Below are 20,194 nucleotides of genomic sequence, written 5' to 3'. Positions count from 1 at the left end.
TATGATGGAGCCTGGTCATGCAGGGCTTTGTAAGACATCAAGAGAATTTTAAATTCTATTCTTGATTTCACAGGAAGCCAGTGAAGAGAAGATAAAACTGGAGAAATATGATCTCTCTTGATAAATCCCGTCAGTACTCTTGCTGCAGAATTTTGGATCAGCTGCAGGTTTTTAATGAGTAATTTGGACATCCTAACAACAAGGAATTACAATAATCTAGTCTAGAAGTAACAAACACATGAATGATTTTTTTCTGCGTCACGCTGAGGAAGGATTTTCCTGATTTTATTAATGATACGTAGATGAAAGAAGGCAGTTCTGGAGATTTGCTTTATATGGTGTCTAAAGGACAAATCCTCATCAAAGATGACTCCAAGGTTCCTCACAGTTTTGCTGGAGGCCAAGACAACGTCATCTAGAGTAACTAAGTGATTACAGAAAGAGTTTCTGAGGTGTTTAGGACCAAGTACAAGAACTTCTGTTTTGTCTGAATTTAGAAGCAGGAAGTTTTTGGTCATCCAGACCTTTATGTCTTTTAGACAGGCTTCAAGTTTTACTAACTGATTAGTTTCATCTGGTTTTATAGAAAGATACAGCTGAGTGTCATCTGCATAACAGTGGAAGTTGATGCAGTGCTTCCTGATGACATCTCCTAATGGAAGCATGTACAAAGTAAAAAGTATTGGGCCTAACACTGAGCCTTGTGGAACTCCATAACTAACTCTTGTTTGTCTGGAAGACTCATTGTTGACATGGACAAACTGGAATCTATCTGATAAGTAGGATTTGAACCAGTCTAATGCAGTTCCTTTAATCCTCGTAACGTCTTCTAATCTCTGTAATAAGATCGTATGATCAATCGTATCAAAAGCAGCACTGAGGTCCAGAAGAACAAGTACAGAGACAAGTCCATTATCTGAGGATAATAAAAGGTCGTTGGTAACTTTCACCAGAGCTGTTTCTGTGCTACGATGAACTCTAAAGACTGAAAATCTTCAAACAGATCATTCCTTTGGAAATGATCACAAAGTTGATTTGAAACAACTTTTTCAAGGATTTTAGAAATAAACGTCAGGTTGTAAATTGGTCTGTAGTTTCCTAAAACAGCTGATCAAGAGTCATCTTTTTAAGTAAAGGTTTAATTGCAGCCACTTTAAAAGCCTGCGGTACATAGCTGGTTACAATAGATAGGTTGATCTGATCTAATATGGAAGTATTAATTAAAGGGAAGACTTCCTTAAAAAGTTTAGTTGGGATGAGATCTAACAGACAGCTAGAGGATCCAGATGAAGAAATAATTCTAGTTAACTCAGAGAGCTCAACAGGAGAGAAATGTTCCAAGTTTACATCTGGTCCTGCAGTTGCTTTCAGGGCTGCTGTTGCTTAGCAACACATCAGTGATGGTGTCAGGAAGGGTCGGCCCGATTCTCTCCCTGATAGTAAGAATTTTATTAGTAAAGAAGTTAATGAAGTCATTACTGCTGAGAGCTGAAGGAATAGAGGACTCAACAGAACTGGGACTCTTTGTCAGCCTGCTACAGTGATGAAAAGAAACCTGGGGTTGTTCTTGTTGTCCTCTATTAATGATGAATAATATAAAGTTCTGGCCTTACGAAGAGCTTTCTTATATAATATTAGACTCTCCTTCCAGGCAGGTGAAATTCTTCTAAATTAGTGGAACTCCATTTCCTTTCCATCTTTCTAGTCGCTGCCTAGCAGAGCGTAGTTCTGAGTTGTACCATGGAGACAACTTCCTCTGGTTCATGACTCTCTTCTTCAGAGGGGCGACATCATCTAGAGTTGGAGCAGAGATACTGCAGTGTTTTCTACCAGATGATCCACTTGTGTGGGACTAAGATCAACGTAGATGTCTTCCACTGCTTTAACACACGGCATCGAAGAGGATAAACATGTAACTGCTTCCTTAAACTTGGCCACGGCACTACACACCAACAACATCATCATAACAACCAAACTTAATGAGTACGACACACACACACACACATACGCACACAAACACATATATATAAACACACAGACACATACACACACATACACATACAGAAACAGACACACACACACACACACACACACACACACACACACACACACACACACACACACACACGCACACACACGCACGCACACACACACACACACACACACACACACACACACACACACACACACACACACACACACACACACACACACACACACCTGTCGCTGAGGATCATCTTAACATGTGATGCATACATGACTCCATCTATTGGCCACAGCTGAAGTTACATCTGGATCAGCAGGAGAAAATAGCAGCAGATTTAAATCAGTTTAGTTCTGAAAAAAAGACATTAAAAAATACATCTTTCCTCTGTAAGATATTTAATGTTTTACAGCTCATGTTATAAATACTTTACTACGTCTGTATCTGTCTGTCGGTCAGTTCATATTTCAGGATCAGGGTCACTGCAAGAATTATAGGGACATTAAAGTAAAGTCCAAACCAACCAAAACCTTTTTGGTACCTCATTACTTGGTTGTTTCTCTTTGTGAACTTCTCCCCGGACTAAATAGGACATCAAGTACAGCAGTCACAACTCTTTTATTGTATTTTTTTTTACCATTTTTAGTGACGTTGTACTTGTACTGGCCCTGTGACAGGTGAATAGTGCTTCAGTCAGCGGTCCAATTGGTTCCTTCACCATCCGCCGTCAGTCCAGGTCTCTTGGTCTTTAGAGGATGTGTCTCTGTCCAGTGTGCTGAAAGTTACATTTGAAATGTTCATGACTTACAGATTACTAGTTACGCTGTTACAAATGTAATAATAATGTAACTATTTTTATTACTTCATCAAAGTAACTTTTTACATTTGATTCGACTGCTTTTCTATCAAATATTTTAAACTGGGAAATAAAGCTGAACATTCTAAAACGAGTGTGTAAACCTCCCGACAGAAGTCAACACTGACTAACTTTGATCTTTTATTAACTTTTACAAACCCATGTGTGGGGGGAAGTACCGTGGTTCAGTGGTTAGCATCATTGCTTCACAGCAAAAAGGTTCTGGGTTGGAATCCGGGCCGTTCTGTGTGGAGTTTGCATGTTCTCCGTGTGCCTGCGTGGGTTCTCTCGGTACTCCGGCTTCCTCCCAACATCCAGAAACATGAACCTCAGGTTAACTGGTGGTTCTACAAATTGCCCTGAGGTGTGAACGATCTTTGTTTCTGTCTGTCTCTATGTGTCCCTGTGATGGACTGGTGACCTGTCCAGGTGAACCCTGCCTTCGCTCAAAGTGAGCTGGGATACCCCCCCTCCCCCCATGACCCTATTCAGGATAAAGCGGGTGTAGATAATGGATGGATGGATGGAAACCCATGTGTAACTCGCTTTGATAAAGCGATGAAATGTATAAAACTTTGTCTTCATGGTTCTTCCTTCCTGCTGCTCATCGTTCAGGAACAATCTCTGAACTTACTGATCCGCCCTCGTACGTCAGGTGTACTTTAATTACAGATTTATTCTCATTAACTGCAACTGATTACAATTAACTTAATTTTGTTATTTAGTAAGGTAGCTCTCGTGTTAGCCTTGACTTTAGCTCCTTCATGCTGTGCGGTCACTTCCTGCTTCCCCAGAGGACTTCCTGTGTACCGCTGCAAAGGAATTTAGTGAAGCATCTACGTTTTGCATCTGGTACCTGAAACCACATGTGTCTTCAAGTTGTTTTCTGCAGACATCGTTCATCTGCAGGTGTTTTTAGCAAACTAGATTAGTTTGTTTGCCCATTATGGTGTTAACTGAAAGCCGACAGCGGTGTGGTTCAGACAACACAGTACAACCCAGGGACATCTGTGCACAACCCAACACACTGAGGTCGATGGTACTGCGTAGTTAAGGGTTTGTTCTGTCCTGAAGAGTCTGGACCCGAACAGAGGAGCTGATGAAAGAGTTGGTTTGTGAGTGACATGTTAGAAACGATGTCAACATCACTGTCAGACTGGATGTATGTTTGATGAACGTACCACGCTGTGTCCCTAACACTTGACTGTGGCTCCTCAGACAACCCTCTGCTGTCCACCAAAGTGTCGGTGAGCATCAACGTGTTGGATGTGAACGAGTTCCCTCCCGAGCTGGCGATTCCTTCAGACACATTCGTTTGTGAAAACTCCAGAATTGGACAGGTAAACTGAATCTTCAGATTTTATACCAAGAGCAGTGCAAACACCAATAAAGCGATTCTACACACAATACTGCCATTAAGTTGAGAATCACTTCCTGTTTTATCTGGGCTCTCTCCTCAGAGAGGATTCAAATGGTTCACATTCCTTCAGTCAGGAAGAAAAACAGCCACTTCATTCAAACTGGCTATGTTTTAATCACAAGCAATATTTCACCAGAGGGAGTTCTTTAACGCAGGGGTCTTCAGGCCAAGGACCCCCAAACTGATAAAGAGATGGAGCAGGGACCCCAACGATAGATACTGTATAAAATAGTGTTTTATATTAAACTGGAGCAGTGCAGGAGGCTTGAAAGGACAGGTCCAGGAATGGAGGGACAGGCAGGTCCAGGAATGGAGGGACAGGCAGGTCCAGGATTGGAGGGACAGGTCCAGGAATGGAGGGACAGGTCCAGGCTTTGAGGGACAGGTCCAGGAATGGAGGGACAGGTCTAGGCTTGGAGGGACAGGTCTAGGCTGGTCTCCTGCTGAATGTGCATTTCTGACTGAAAGATAACATCTTCTGCCTCCATTCATCCATCCGCTACGACATGTTGGATTCATGTTGATGTCTATTTAAAGACATTTAAATTTGTGGGGAAAAAAAATTGGGGGAAAAATTGAAAAATTCTCTAATCAACCAAAAATTTCACAGACCCCCTGCAGTACCTCTACAGACCCCCTGGGGGTCACGGACCCCCTGTTGAAGACCTCTGCTATAACGTCATTATTGGCACGACAGTGATGTGGTCAGGACCGAGTGTAATATTATACAAGTTACCAACTAAATTAAATATGTATCTAAATGTGTTCATATTGTGGAGCAATTCACTCTAAAATATAAAACACTTTGTTAGTGTGATCTCCGTTTCCGTGGTAACACATGGGGTATCACTAAGAACTTGAAAGCAATCAGTATCCTCAGCAGACTCTTATGTAACGAATGCAATGTTTACTACACGAGAAAGTAGTCGGACCCTTAGCAACCACCTAGCAACAGAGAGGATTTCTCGTCTCCAACTGAATAAATACAGAACATAGAAACACTAAACTGATCAGCTAGTTCAGTCTGGTTGGAACAAAGATATCTGATGAACAAAGATATCTGAGGAACAAAGATATCTGATGAACAAAGATATCTGATGAAAAAAGACATCTGATGAAAAAAGATATCTGATGAACAAAGATATCTGATGAACAAAGATATCTGATGAACAAAGATATCTGATGAACTAAGATATCTGATGAACAAAGATATCTGATGAACAAAGATATCTGATGAACAAAGATATCTGATGAACAAAGATATCCATGTTCTCATGTGTTTTTAACATTTTAGCTCCGTGTCATGTGTTCAAACCAAACCGGTCCAGCTAGCCTCCGCTAGGATTGTAAGTGCGTGACTATCCGTGGTGTTACGGTACGGGTGCTCGGAGCGACCAAAAAGGACCAAAAGAGACCCGACTTCACCAAATGGGTCATTTAATAGAACTATAACAAGTAGAAACTACATTATAGTACATATTATATGAAACTCTATTCTAGTTCTATATTCACATTGAGGAGGTGGAGTGATATTTGTAGTGATGAGCAGGATGTGATGTCATCATGATTTGTTCCAAATATACAGTTGACCAATCAGATCTCTGGGGTGGAGCTACTGGTTGTATATTCACAAGCAGCTAAACGTATCTGTCTGTTCTTATTTAGGTACCATGATTTCATGTCAAAGCATGTACTATACCTGCCAGTCCACTAGAGGGCAGCTTGTCAATGTCACGTTTTTGCATCATGTCCTAAAACAATCATGTGGTTAATATTACACACCAAGAGTCCACAACTTCTGTCCTGTTCTTCATCAGATGACCTCTGTCACATGAGACAGGTCATGTGACATGCACCGACTTCTGACCCAAGTCAACACAAACCACGCCCCATCTTTAGAAACTCTTATTCTACAGTTCAATCTTTTTTTCTCCATATCAGACCTGAAGCCGAACTATGAGAAATGTTGTTTTCTTGGATCATTAAAATATCAAATATTTGTCTTCCCTGCCTGGTTCCAATTAAATAGTCGGATGGCCCTTTAAATCTTTTGGGATTTCACAAAAGATCAAAAACCTTTAGTGAAGCTAACTTAGATATGAAACAAAGTAGATAAAATGATCCATGTCTGGGAAGGTGAATATGTATAAATATATGGTAAAGTTATAATAATGAACTCCTTGATAACGTCACAGTTTACTGACTGTGTTTTGTCTTTGCCTTCTCCTGATGCTACTTTTCTTTGAGAAAAGAAAATCCTCAGGTTCATTTGGAATAATAAACCTGAATAAATAAATAACAATACAAATAAAAATAAAAAATAAAAACAATAACCCTACCTGGTTCTCATCCAGGTTGTTTTTGGTTAGAAAAAACGAATTTGTGGTGAAATTTTATCCCCTTTTCAATTATCTCAGAGCTCTATAGAAACTGTAATAAACTTATTTTTAAATCTGTTCCCATTCTGTCTAAACTCAATGATGCTCCGGTTTCAATTCTTCCACCAAAAACTTCAGACGAAGCCAAACAACAGTAGTTGTGGCTAAATGAAAACATCTGTAGTGATGAGAAATCTTTATATTGGCTTTTATTTATGAAGAAGCATATTCCTTTTGTGAATGATATATTGGATGTCAAAGGATGTTTTCTTGGATATGACTACTTCATTTTAAAATATGATGCAATTTGTACAAGACATTTCTAAATGCAGCTATTATCTGCAAGCCCTTTGGTGTGGTGAAGTCTGATTAAAAAACATCAGGACAATTAAAATTATTAATGGATGGTGAACTTTAAAATTACTTCTGATGTTCATATCTTTTTTATGTCCTCTAAAAATATAATGTCTCTTCCAAATCGCTCCTATACATATTGGGAAAGTATGTTTGATGCTCTTCTTCCTTGGACAAAAACCTTCTGCATTTATTCTGTTAATGTCCGGTCGTTGCATTATTTTGGCAGCAGGTGGCAAATCTGTTAACTGAGCAAGCAATATTTTTTTTTACCTCTATCTCCTTTTAATAGTATTTGGGGATTTCAGGAAAACAAAAAACTGTTATTGAACATTGTTGTATTACGTGGCAAAATTTACACATTCAACTCCTCAAAAAAGCTGGCTTTGAACTCCTTTATTTTATATCTTAGACATGATTACATTGAGGAAAAATGAATTATGAAAGGTAAACAGAACTTGAGTATAAATAAATGGGTTTGGTTGGAAATATCAAAGACTTGAGACACTGAGTTATGATTAATTCTGACATCCCTATGACACCACATTAACTTTTAGAAGCTGTGGCATTTAATTTGATTTAGTATGTTAGTATTACATTACTAGGCTTGACTTAACGTGTATGTACATGCATATGTGTGTTTGTGTGTGATGTTATGGTTTTCTTTTAAATTGTATTACTGCATTAGTTGCTGTTATGTGAATTTGTTTGTTTTGTGGAAACGTTTTGTTTTGTGTTTAATAAAAACACAAACAGTCATAAACACCTGCTGCCCTCTAGTGGACTGCTGAGTGCAGTACAAGAGACTGGGCTGGATTTATGCTGAACAGATGTTTTTTCTGTATGCTACCTGTCCAGGTGATTCAGACGGTCGGTGCGGTGGACAAAGACTGTCCTCCTGTTGGCCAGAGATTCTTCTTCAAGTCTCCCAAAGAGCTCCGTAACAGGAACTTCACTGTTCGAGACTTTGGAAGTAAGTCAAAGAGACATTAGAGGAAAAGACCTATAAACGGAATCTGCAGCTCTCGTCAGTTTTATGGAGCGCGATAGTGAGTGTCAGGTCATTGTTCAGATGTCAGGCCTTTTTCATTATTCTGAGTTGGTGGAGACCAAAAACAGCTAAAAAAAAAAAAAATGAAATATCGGATTTAAAACCCTGTTTCCAAAAGAAGTAGTGACGTTGTGTAAAATGTAAATAAAAACAGAATGTGATGATTTGCAAATAATATAAACCTATGTTTTATTGAAAATAGACCAAAGACCACATATACAATTTTGAAACTGAGAAATGTTATTGGTTTATGAAAAATGTCTGCTGATTTTGAATCTGATGCAGCATCACGTCTCTATAAAGTTGTTCCAGGATCATGTTCACCACTGAGCTGCATCAACTCTTCTTTTAACAACACTCTGGAAACGTTGGGGAACTGAGGAGACCAGTTTCTGGAGTTTAGAAAGTGAAATGTGGTCCCATTATTGCCTGATAGAGGATTTGAGCTGCTCAACAGTTCAAGGTCTCCTTTGTTGTATTGTTCATGTCCTGATGCTCCAGATGTTTTCAATGATTGACAGGTCTGGACTGCAGGAGGCCAGTTTATCAGTGGCCTCTTCTACTAGAGAACCATGCTGTTGGAATACGTGCAGAATGTGGTTGGACGTTGTTCTGCTGAAATAAACAAGACCTTCCCTGAAAGAGACGTTGTCTGGATGGCAGCATATGTTGCTCCAAAACCTGAATATATCATTCAGCATTAATGCTTCCTTCCAGATGTTCAAGCTACCCATGCCATGCGCACTAATGCATCCCTGTACCATCACAGATGCTGGCTTTAGAACTGTGCACTAATAACAAGCTGGATGGTCCCTCTCCTCTTTAACCTGGAGGATGCAGCATCCATGATTTCCAAACAGAATCTCAGATTGTGATCCATCAGACCTCAGGATAGTTTTCCACTTAGGGTTAGTCATTTCTACACTCATTTGTCGACCTTATGAATGCTGAAAAAGGTTTTGCTTGTGGTATCATCATCACAGAGATCCCTTCTCGAGTGCTTTCAGTGGCTCATTATTTATCAAATCGGCACCCAATTCATTTAAATGAGAGGGACCAAATATCAGTGGTATTGTGGCTGATCAGTGTGAATGAGCTCAGGACAGGTTTCACCAATCACACCGATCAACTTAAGTGGTTAATCGTGGAGAAGTCTGAGGCCAAACAAATTCATATGAATCCACAAACCAACCTGCACAAAGTAGGACGTCATGGATGTGTCACACACACGTTCAACCAGACACACAGATTTAGATTTCAGATCAGTCACACACTCAGGATTTGAAATATTATCACAGTCTGTCCGTCTGTCAATCAGGTATTGAGCTGTATGATGAACACAATCTTTTTTTGTACAAAACATTTTAATATCACAGTGAAATTGACCGTTTGCATATAAAAAGTCTTCAGTTCATCATTTTATTCTGTAAAATATATATTTTTATGATGAGTTTATGAATTTATTGGTTCACGAGAAATTTAAAGAATATTTTTAATCCTCGATGTTACGACCAATTTATTGCATTTCACTCTGCTTTATTTCCAGCCTTGCCTCATATTTCTATCATTTTACAGATTTCAGTGCATCTTTCAGCAACCAGGAGAACAACATGCCTCAGCTTCCCGCTGCATGCATGTTAGTTGAGATGCAACAATCAACCTGAACTCTGGGTCTGAGCAGGTCTTTGCTGGTATTTGTAAAACCAGATCTTTTTAAACATCACCTACCACAGAACGTTTTCTCACATACGGACTCCGGCGAGCAGCTTCAGCAGATCCTCCTCTGACACCTGCTTCTCCCTGCAGCACCTCATGCTTTGTTATATTTGTGTGTTTGTACCTTTACAGTCAGCATCACGCTTGATCGGGTCCGACACACCGGCCTGAAGCCACCGAGGGAACTGGAGCGTGTGTGTGTGTGTGTGTGTGTGTGTGTGTGTGTGTTGTGTGTGTGTGTGTGTGTGTGTGTGTGTGTGTGTGTGTGTGTGTGTGTGTGTGTGTAACTGAAGAAAGGTGCTTTAATGGTCTACCTTGTCAGGCCTCATCTTCGTCCAGCAGGGGGAGGATGGATCTGTTCTGACATAAACACGCGCGCATGCACACATCAGGCTAAAAGGTGTCTAAATCTGTATTTGGGAAGAAGGAACAAAAAAATGAAACACCACTGTGAAATGTTAAAGGCTGAACTGGCTGCTGTGTGATGTGAGACTGAAGGGAAGCCAGATGACTGCTCCACCGTCCAAAGCTCCTCTTTATTGTGTTTTTTTTATTGTGGACTTTATTTCACCACTGAAAATAGTCCCAAACAAATGCTTTGTTTCCTCCTGCTCTGTTTCAGGAATAAATAAAGTCAGTGAGAGATGTCTGACACTGATGTTCTCTCCCTGGTCTGTAGTACAGGATACCACCAGCCATGTCCTGCAGGGTTAACTCTGATTCATAAGTTATCGTTGTGTTTCTCATTTGAAGATGTGATCTTTGAGGTGTGACCACATGTTTCAGATGTTGGTGTGATGGCAGTCAGTCGGTAAATACATTTCTATCTGTGATAATATAGTAACATGCTCCTTGGTTGTTCACAGACAACACGGCGGGCATCGTGACTCGGCGCTCGGGCTTCCAGCGGCGGCTGCAGGAGGTGTACGTCCTCCCTGTGGTGGTAGAGGACAGCGGGTACCCCGCCCAGAGCAGCACCTCCACCCTCATCATCCGAGTGTGCTCCTGTGAGGCCCGAGGCTCGCTGCTCACCTGCTCGGCCGAGGCCATCTCCCTGCCCGTGGGCCTCAGCACCGGAGCTCTGATGGCTATTCTCCTGTGTGTGGCTCTGCTGATCGGTGAGTCCTTCTGCTGTTACATAACTGTCACACAGTGACATCTACCAACACTGTTGATACAACTGAAAACAGCAGGTTAGATAATAAAGTCTCTTGTTATCCCAGCTCAGGCTCACTCCTCATGATTCATTTCTGGTGTATTTTAACTGCACACTGACATCATGTCTCTGTTACAGCCTGTTGACCAGATTATCATTTTAAAGTGGCATATAATTGAGACTCTTGTTATATTTGTATAATGATGATAAAGGGAGACATTGAATGAGTGCTAATGATGAAACAGTAGGGGGCGCCAGCAGCCCATGACCTATGACAGGATGGTGCTGAAGAGAGAGGCATCTTCTCTCTCCTCCAGCCTCTCATTCTGTTACACAGAACCACAGTTACATAACCACCACTGAACAGGCAGCGACGCATGTATACAGCTCCCATTGTGTGGCTCAGTGTGTGTGTGTGTGTGTGTGTGTGTGTGTGTGTGTGTGTTCCATTAAAACACACATGAAGAGAAAGCAGGTTTTATACCAACCCTTTTAACTGATGCACCCCAACAATACATGTAGGTCTCAGTGTGTGTCAGAGAAGAATCACAGCCTCCTGAGGGTGTCGCGCCTCCTTCATTGTGCTCCTCTGTAGAGCAGGAGGAGAACTGAAGGAGGATATGAGGTGGGGGAGGGGGGGGTTGGGTTAATACATCAACTTTTCTCCTCGTGCCTGACAGACACACATTTCTTTATGTACTGTATGTTGTGGAGGCAGAGAAGGGAGAGGAGGAGGAAGAGGAAGAGGAGGAGGAAGCTGGCAAATTCCTCCACTTTAATGCATCAGGGAGCGACGATGTGACAGAAAAACCAACAATGTCCCCCTGCTCCTCCTCCTCCTTTTCCTCCTCCCCTCTTCCTCTTCCTCCTCTTCATCCTCCTGCTCCTCCTCTCCCCACTGAATAAATCACCCTGTAATGCTGACTCAGCGTTATTCTCCCACCTGCAGCATGCTCCATCACTGCTGCTGATGCTGCTGAAATGAAGAGCTCTATTTTGCTGTATTGTTTGTTTGGTGTAATTTGCTACCTGTAGAAGTGTTTAGTGAATCGCTGCAGTAAACAGGATTTTAGATTAAACCTGCAGCAGACAGACTCTCTGTTATACTTTTATAAAGTCTTTCTGTTGTTCCATCCTGAGAGCTAATGTTGCATCTGCATGTAGAGGTTGTAGATTTTCTATTGAGGACTTTAAAGAGGACATGGGAGGAAAAGATCATATGTTCATATAATCATGAGATCTTTGCTTATCGGACCCTCTGACTTCAGTCTCTTCTACTGATGTTCCACTGACGAGCTCCACAGAATAATCCGTGTTTTCCTCTCTGTGAATGGAGACCAGTGATAACAGGGCAAAACATGAAGGCAGTTCTAATCTGGGTCCAACAGTGCTGAAACATCCTCTCCAGTTTAAGTAGGTGTAATCAGACTGTACTAGGAGAGTAGTAGATATAGTACACAGGATATAACACAATGCAGTACATCCACATATAACATATAACACAACATGACATACAACATAACACACCTTCAGAATAAATATAACACAATTAAATAAATACCATCACACTCAAATCATTAGCTGGTGATGAGTCAGTTTCATTACCTTCAGTCTGTCAGCTGTTTGATCCAATCAGGTCACCATCTGATCATTTATATGATGCAGAACTCATGAACCCAAAAAGACTTTCAGAACTTTATTTAATCTTCCTGTTTGTTATGACAGGAAAAATACAAATTATGTTTGTCTATAAAGAAGAAGAAAAAAAAAACATGATGTAAGTTGTGTTCAAGAGAATGAAGTGGACTGAAGTGGTAAGAAGTGGACTGAAGGGGACTAAAGTAGACTAAAATGGACTGCAGTGGACAGAAGTGTACTGCAGCAGTGGTTGAATGAACCTCATTGATTGTGTGGTTAAAGCAGCTGCCTCTGTGGCCCTGCTCCTCTTGATTCTATCCTGCAGCACAGTGGATGGATACATTCTCGAAGAAGTGAATTAAAGGTAGAGAAAGAACAGAGATTAATCCATAACTTCACCTCCCGCCGTTTCACAGGACAGATTGAAAACAGATATACACACATTATGATTGTATGTAGAAACTTTTGAAGAAACAAGATTTTCACAGATAATCTTCAGACCCCCATGCGGTTATGTGTTGATTCAAATTTTAATTAGCACGGCTAAGTTTACCAGAAATCATATTCATGTATTTTTTTCATCAGTGCGGTCGGCAGCTTTAAAACTACAGTTCCCATGAGCCTTAGCTGTGAATGCAGTCTGAGCTGTAGGGAGTTCAAATTGCTTCAAATTTGTTGAATGTAGGAAACAAAAAAATCACACTGACATAATAAGTGAAGTGATCCAGAATTAAGGTCAAATTTCAATCTGTAAGATTTCATTTTCAGATTGTGTTATACTGCTGTGAAAAGCTTGCTGTTTAAATCTCTGTGTACGGTGGGCCTGCAGGCCGGCTGCTGTGTTGGCTGGTTCTCCTGCTGTCTGCCTGCGTCTCCTCTGTGCTCCTGTTTCTATAGTCCACATACAGATCAGGTCTGACTGACTGAACCGCCCACAGGTGTTAATGTGAGCATGAAAGCCTGTCTGTCTCTGTGTGTCTCAGACTGAATGTCCACACTGTTCACTGCCTCCTGCATAAGGTCAGCTGGGACTGACTCCGCCCCCCAGCAACCTTCTGAAGGTCAGGAGGGGAGGAAGGATGGATGGATGGATGAATGATTAAAGGATGATGGATGGATGGATGATGGATGAATGATTAAAGGATGATGGATGGATGGATGATGGATGAATGATTAAAGGATGATGGATGGATGGGTGATGGATGAATGATTAAAGGATGATGGATGGATGGGTGATGGATGAATGATTAAAGGATGATGGATGGATGATGAATGATGGATGGTTGATTAATGGATGATTGATGCATGATTGATTCTTCTTCTTCTTCTTTGCTGTCTTTAAGCTGCTTGTGTTTAATTCGGTCAGTTTGTACCCGTCACATGACTGTTCCAACTAAAGGCAGAAGATCTGCCATCGGGATCCTTTAACTTGTCTGTTATAAAACTATTAAAGCAGATTATTAAAAAGAAGTTGTCAGTAAACAGACTGAGAACACTGTTTGAACTCCGTTAAAACAAATCAAGTTATTTGATTTTACTTTTGTGAAATTGTCCCTGTGCACCATCTTAAAGGAACACAGATTTCCTCTTCATCACCTGTATTGTGGGACACGAGAAATACAAAGATTTCAACTGGACAGAAGTAAACATGACATTTAACATACACCTCATTATTTTACATGTGAAACATATTGTCAGTAGCTTGTGTCCCTCCAGTAATTTATATTTATACTTCTGAAACTGGAACACAGATAATATTATAGTAAATTAAACATGATGATTGAAATGACTGAGGATGTGGAAACGTGCTGCTGCTGACTCATCAAAACTGTGCTGTTTTACTAAACGTATTACTACCCGTGTGTTCCAGAGCATCTGTTTCTGTCTCCGGGTCCGACCGGGTCTGTGTACTCTAACATTCGGCCACATCAGAAACACTGGATTCAGAATCAAACCTGCAGCGTAAAAGTTTGAGGAGCTTCTGTATAAGAGAACATCTGGATGCACAGCTGCTGCTTCATACTGGACATCATGTCCTCCCTTCTTATGAACATAATACATATAATGCTCAGTAGCTCCAGTAAACTCACAGAGAAGAAGATCCGTTTCCTGTTTTAGAGGCAGAGCGGCTCTCACACAAAACTCTGATTTTATGTTTTTATTTTTTTGTCTGAAATGCATTAAGTTCCCTCAATTCAATAAAAACGTGGCATTCTGTTGGATACCTCTACTGTTCATGTCTAAAAGTGTCCCAGAGGTCTACTTGTTCTGTTGAAGCACAACTGACGCTGTTAAAGTTCCATTATTAAAGATTACTTTAATAATGGAACAATCGAGTCCAACCAAATCCAAACTTTGTGGTCATGATCATTTGACAGATGCAAAAATCCCTAATACTGTAAAACAGGTTTAACTTGAGTGGAAATCTAAAGAGGAAATTCATGTTTTGAGACTAACCCATCTGTATGTCTGTGTTGCAGTTATGGCGGCGTTGTACATGGGTCAGAGACGAAACAAAGAGAAAGACACGCTGATGACGTCCAAAGAGGACATCCGTGATAACGTCATCCACTACGACGACGAGGGCGGCGGCGAGGCCGACACTCGCGCCTTCGACATGGGAACTCTGCGCCACACACACTCGCAGCGCACCAGCACGCACAGCAGCTCCTCCAGGAAGGAGAAGAACGGCTACGGAGACGGAGTCCTGCTGCACCTCAGCAGCCGTGGAGACGACGTCAGGTCACCCGACATCCACCGACAGACGGCCAGTGTCATTGCCACCGTGAACAGCGAGGCTCCATCGTCCCTGCGGGGCAGAGTGACAGAGGGCGACGCCGAGATGATCCGGGAGTTCATCCAGCACCGGCTGGAGGAGAGCCAGCAGGGCTACGCTGCGCCGCCCTACGACTCGCTGGCCACCTACGCCTACGAGGGCGATGGCTCGGTGGCCGGCTCGCTTAGCTCCCTCGAGGAGTCGTTCGTTATCGATGACTCGGGGGATTTCAGCTCCCTCGGAGACTGGGGACATCCGTTTAAAACTCTGACCAGCATCCTGGACAGACAGCCGCCGCCTCCGTCTGAGGTGAGCTGAGGGGAAGCTGCAATGGACGCTCACTTTTCTAGAGCTGTTTTTCTACTGTGACGGGCACTGGTTAGACGGGAGGACTTAGAGGTGTTGAAGAAGATCTAGCTGCAGCTGCGTGAAGAGTAAACTCAGTAGCTCCTCAAAGTGCCTGAGGTACTATATGTTTACATGTGTTTTAATTCACGTTACTTAATAAAAAAATATATTCAACTGAAGTGTGGATGTTAATATTTATATATATATATATATTAGTGTCCTCACACTGTGTTTGTGTGGACTCGTATCTGAGTCAGTGTTTTCATGATTTCCAGCGTGTCATCAGAGTCATTCATTATCGGAATCCAAAAAAATCATTGCAGCGACTGACGGTACCACCGAACCAGAAACCAGCTGTAGCCGTCGATGCTCTCAGCGTCAACTTTCTGCTGATGAGTCGAATTAAGCTGCAGGTTTCACTTCTAGTGACATCCTGCTGTCACTTCCTTCAATTTCAGCTGGCAGCCAGACTCAGCTTTATCTTTTATCTATCTGTTGGACAGTGCAGTGTTGCGGGGGTTAGGGCAGTGATGCAGTGTTGCGGGGGTTAGGGCAGTGATGCAGTGTAGTGGTGGATAGGGCAGCGGTTAGGGCAGTGTTGATCTAGAACAGGGGTGGGCAAACTTTTTGGCTCAGGGGCCACATTGACTTTTAGAATTTGACAGACGGGCCGGGCCAGCATCTGAGGTGTTCATCACTCAACTGGGATCTGTGAGGTGCTTTGTTGGTGTTCATCACACTAAAAGTCTGTTTACACACGTACGTAGAGCCAAACAACACCAGCATCTTCTGGGACATCTTCTGGGACATCTTCTGGGACATCTTCTGGATGTTTGGACATTTGGCTGCTTTAATGAAGCATAAAACTCATCCAGTTTAAGAGAGTTGAACTTCTCCTTTAAGACGGTGTCACATTGGAGATCAATCAGTTCACACTGAAACTCCTGTGGCGCCATTTCAGGGTCTTGTGTGAAGGGACATGACACCAGCTGGAGGGACAGGACACCAGCTGAAGGGACTGAAGGGACATGACACCAGCTGAAGGGACACGACACCAGCTGAAGGGACATGACACCAGCTGAAGGGACAGGGACACAACACCAGCTGAAGGGACAGGGACATGACACCAGCTGAAGGGACTGAAGGGACATGACACCAGCTGAAGGGACACGACACCAGCTGAAGGGACACGACACCAGCTGAAGGGACAGGGACACAACACCAGCTGAAGGGACAGGGACACGACACCAGCTGAAGGGACTGAAGGGACATGACACCAGCTGAAGTGACACCAGCTGAAGTGACTTGTAAATTTTTCCAAAATCAGAGAACCAATGGCAGAATCCTCCGTGCAGGTCGTCCAGTGATTTCCTGTATGTCTTCATGTCGAGGACGTCTTTCAGCGTAGCCAGTGTGGGGAAATGAGCAAATGACTTGTTTGACATTTGCTTTGAGAATAAAGCTAGCTTGGTTTTGAAGGTTCTGATGTTTGTGTACATTTCATGGACAAACTAGTCTTTCCCTCGTAGCTTCACGTTCAGCTCATTCACGTCCTCAACAAAAGACAAATCACAAAGATGATCTGTGTCACTCAGCTCAGGAACATCGTCAGCTTTCTGAAGTAGCTCCAAAAATGAGATAATCTCCTGTTTGAGCTCCAACACTCGTTGACATACTTTCCCCAAACTTAACCAGCGGACGTTGGAGTGGTGAAGCAAGTCCTGGTGATCAGAGTCAGTTTCTTCAAGAAACTTAATAAACTGACGATGGTGAAGTCTCCTCGCTCCAACAAAGTTCACCACTTCTACAACCGGCTTCACTACGTGGTCGAGCTGCAGGACGGATTTACACAGTGTAAGAAAATGTCCTCCTGCTCAGGGTTGTCCTCTTTCACCCTCTCCTGGATTCTTTTGAGCAACCCGACGTTTTTTCCAGTCAGATTTGTCGATCCGTCTGTGGTAACGTTGGCGAGCTACTCCGAGGTAGCTGGAGCCTCTCGATGACCCCGACACGCCGTCATACGAGTCCTCTCCCCACGGTGTCCCTTCAGGGATTCCACGGCCAAAAACTCCTGTTATCTCAAACTTGTCATTAATCCCTCTGATAAACATTAAAAGCTGAGCGGTGTCCTTTATGTCATTACTTTCGTCCAATGCCAAGAAATATCATGTAAATGACTCCGCTTTTTTGTTTAGCTTGCTAGCCAAGTCTTCGTCAATCATCTCAACACGGCGAGTCACCGTCCTGCGTGATGAGCTCATGTTTTCTCATTTGTTCTTCTCTCAGGACACAAGATACCTGCTGTCTCTACCAGCAGACACCTGCTGTCTCTACCAGCCCTCTTTGAGAAACTCCCCTTCGGAGAAAGGCTTGATCCTGCAAACTACCTGCCGACCTCCGAGCGGTCCGTTCCCGCGTTGACTGGTTGTTAGCGCAGTTAGCATGCTTGGTGGAAAAGTGACAGCTGATGTTGTATTCCTTTAAAACCACAACGGTTTCTTGGTAAATCAGACACACAGCCTTCGACCGGACTTCAGTGAACAAGTATTCAGTCGTCCGTTCCTTATTAAACACTCGGGGCTCACGGTCGACTTTTCTTTTCTTTGGCCAGTTCATTGTTCCAGATGTGTTCAGAGCAGCAGCAGAGTAACAACAGAGAGCAGCCCGGCCTAGTGCGCCACCTGGTGGACCACCAGGTATTACAGGACAAGGTCAAATAAATGCAGTCATAATTATGATATGATTTGATTTGGGCAATTCTGTACCAATCTTCGGCGGGCCGGATTAAAAAGACCAACGGGCCAGATGTTGCCCGCGGGCCGTAGTTTGCCCACCCCTGATCTAGAACATGCCCTCTACCTTCCCTCTCTTCTCCAGCTGACATCGTCAGACCCTCTCATCTCTCTGAAGCGCAGCAGGTTCAGTAGTGCTGGTGTGTGTGAACCTCCACGTCTCTCTGAGGAATGTACAAACTGTTAAACAGTTGGGAGACCATTTCGTTTGTCCCTCGGAAATTACCCAATCAATCCCTGTCTATGTGCATCGAATCCATCTCCTCCTCTGCGACTGCTGTGATGGAAAATAGATTTTGTTGATTGCTACGGCATAACGGATTGCATCAGATGGCTGAGATGACCTTCACTATGTCAGCCTCCATCTCAGCTGTACAATGGATAACACTGAGCCCGGCAGCACAGCGTCAATTCACTCACTTCATTTTGATCTGGAAGGTAAATTATGTTGCGCTGTGATCGCTCCAATCAGAACATGCCAGGATGGGAATGATTATATTGAATGTGAGAGGATTCTCGATTTATATTGAAAATGGAAAATCTATTTCAGTACGTAGTGCAGCTGCCCTCGCAAATTATATACTGTTACATGTAGTATATACTGTTACATGTAGTATGTACTGTTACATGTAGTATGTCCTGTTACATGTAGTATGTACTGTTACATGTAGTATATACTGTTACATGTAGTATGTACTGTTACATGTAGTATGTACTGTTACATGTAGTATATACTGTTACATATAGTATATACTGTTACATGTAGTATATAATGTTACATGTAGTATGTACTGTTACATGTAGTATATACTGTTACATGTAGTATGTCCTGTTACATGTAGTATATACTGTTACATATAGTATATACTGTTACATGTAGTATATAATGTTACATGTAGTATGTACTGTTACATGTAGTATATACTGTTGTTGCATGACATCAGGAGGTCATTATAGTCTGTATTACGACATATAATGTGTGCTGGGTTTAAAACACTGACCACAGCATCCTCTCCTACCACCATCTAAGCACCACATTTATTTATCTCTAAAGTTTAATCAGAACCCTCTGTTTTCCCTTCTTTTTTTTTGTATCTCAAACACAAAAATACATAAAAATTAACTGAAATTTAATAATAAAAAAAAAAGGAAATAAAAATAATATAGCAACACAAAACAACCATTATAATAACAAGAAGTGGGAGCAGTGTTTGTATGTGTGGTGCTACTGGAACATCATCACACACACACCTGTTAATATGTGGTTGTTTTAGTGGTTTAAAACTTCCCAGTGAAACTCAGCTGCCTGGTAACTCTCATCTGTAAGGAGATGCTCTTACTGCTGCTCACCATTCTTAACCGTCCTGATCAGAACCAGGTCCATGGTTCTGATCCACATCTTCAGCATCGTCCTTCCCTCTTACTCAACCCGCCCTCCTTCAGAGGTTATTCCTCCAGTGTGGAGGTGAGTGTGGTGTCGGCAGCATCTGTTTCCTCTGCTGCTCGTATTGATCTGCAGCAGTGGACAGACCTGCTGGTCTAAAGGTGAACAGAGGAGGAGCAACTTCTGTCTGTCGCTGCAGCTGCTGTGTGTGTGTGTGTGTGTGTGTGTGTGTGTGTGTGTGTGTGTGTGTGTGTGTGTGTGTGTGTGTGTGTGTGTGTGTGTGTGTGTGTGTGTGTGTGTGTGTGTGTGTGTGTGTGTGTGTGTGTCCAGACTGTTCATCG

The 20,194-nt window shown here is 42.4% G+C and overlaps 1 protein-coding gene and 1 pseudogene across 1 annotated transcript in view; one reads left to right on the top strand and one right to left on the bottom strand.

The window, feature by feature from the left end:
• The window catches only part of LOC138614593 (cadherin-12-like), a 61,169-nt gene extending 45,342 nt beyond the window's left edge, over nt 1–15,827 (top strand). The window contains exons 9-12 of the mRNA XM_069688126.1: nt 4,059–4,180; nt 7,851–7,965; nt 10,626–10,877; nt 15,034–15,827. Of these exons, the coding sequence (XP_069544227.1) occupies nt 4,059–4,180; nt 7,851–7,965; nt 10,626–10,877; nt 15,034–15,647 (1,103 nt within the window). The 3' untranslated portion in view covers nt 15,648–15,827. The remainder of the gene's footprint in view (nt 1–4,058; nt 4,181–7,850; nt 7,966–10,625; nt 10,878–15,033) is intronic.
• Nucleotides 15,828–16,602: 775 nt separating this feature from the next.
• On the bottom strand, nt 16,603–17,649 carry LOC138614594 (general transcription factor II-I repeat domain-containing protein 2B-like; annotated as a pseudogene).
• Between the last annotated feature and the right edge of the window lie 2,545 nt (nt 17,650–20,194).

The sequence above is a fragment of the Brachyistius frenatus genome, unplaced genomic scaffold (genome assembly GCF_029030835.1).
Source record: "Brachyistius frenatus isolate BFR_SWC_R1_liver_20210118 unplaced genomic scaffold, ASM2903083v1 Contig_530, whole genome shotgun sequence".
NCBI lineage: Eukaryota > Metazoa > Chordata > Actinopteri > Embiotocidae > Brachyistius > Brachyistius frenatus.
This window is presented reverse-complemented; position numbering and strand designations above follow the sequence as displayed.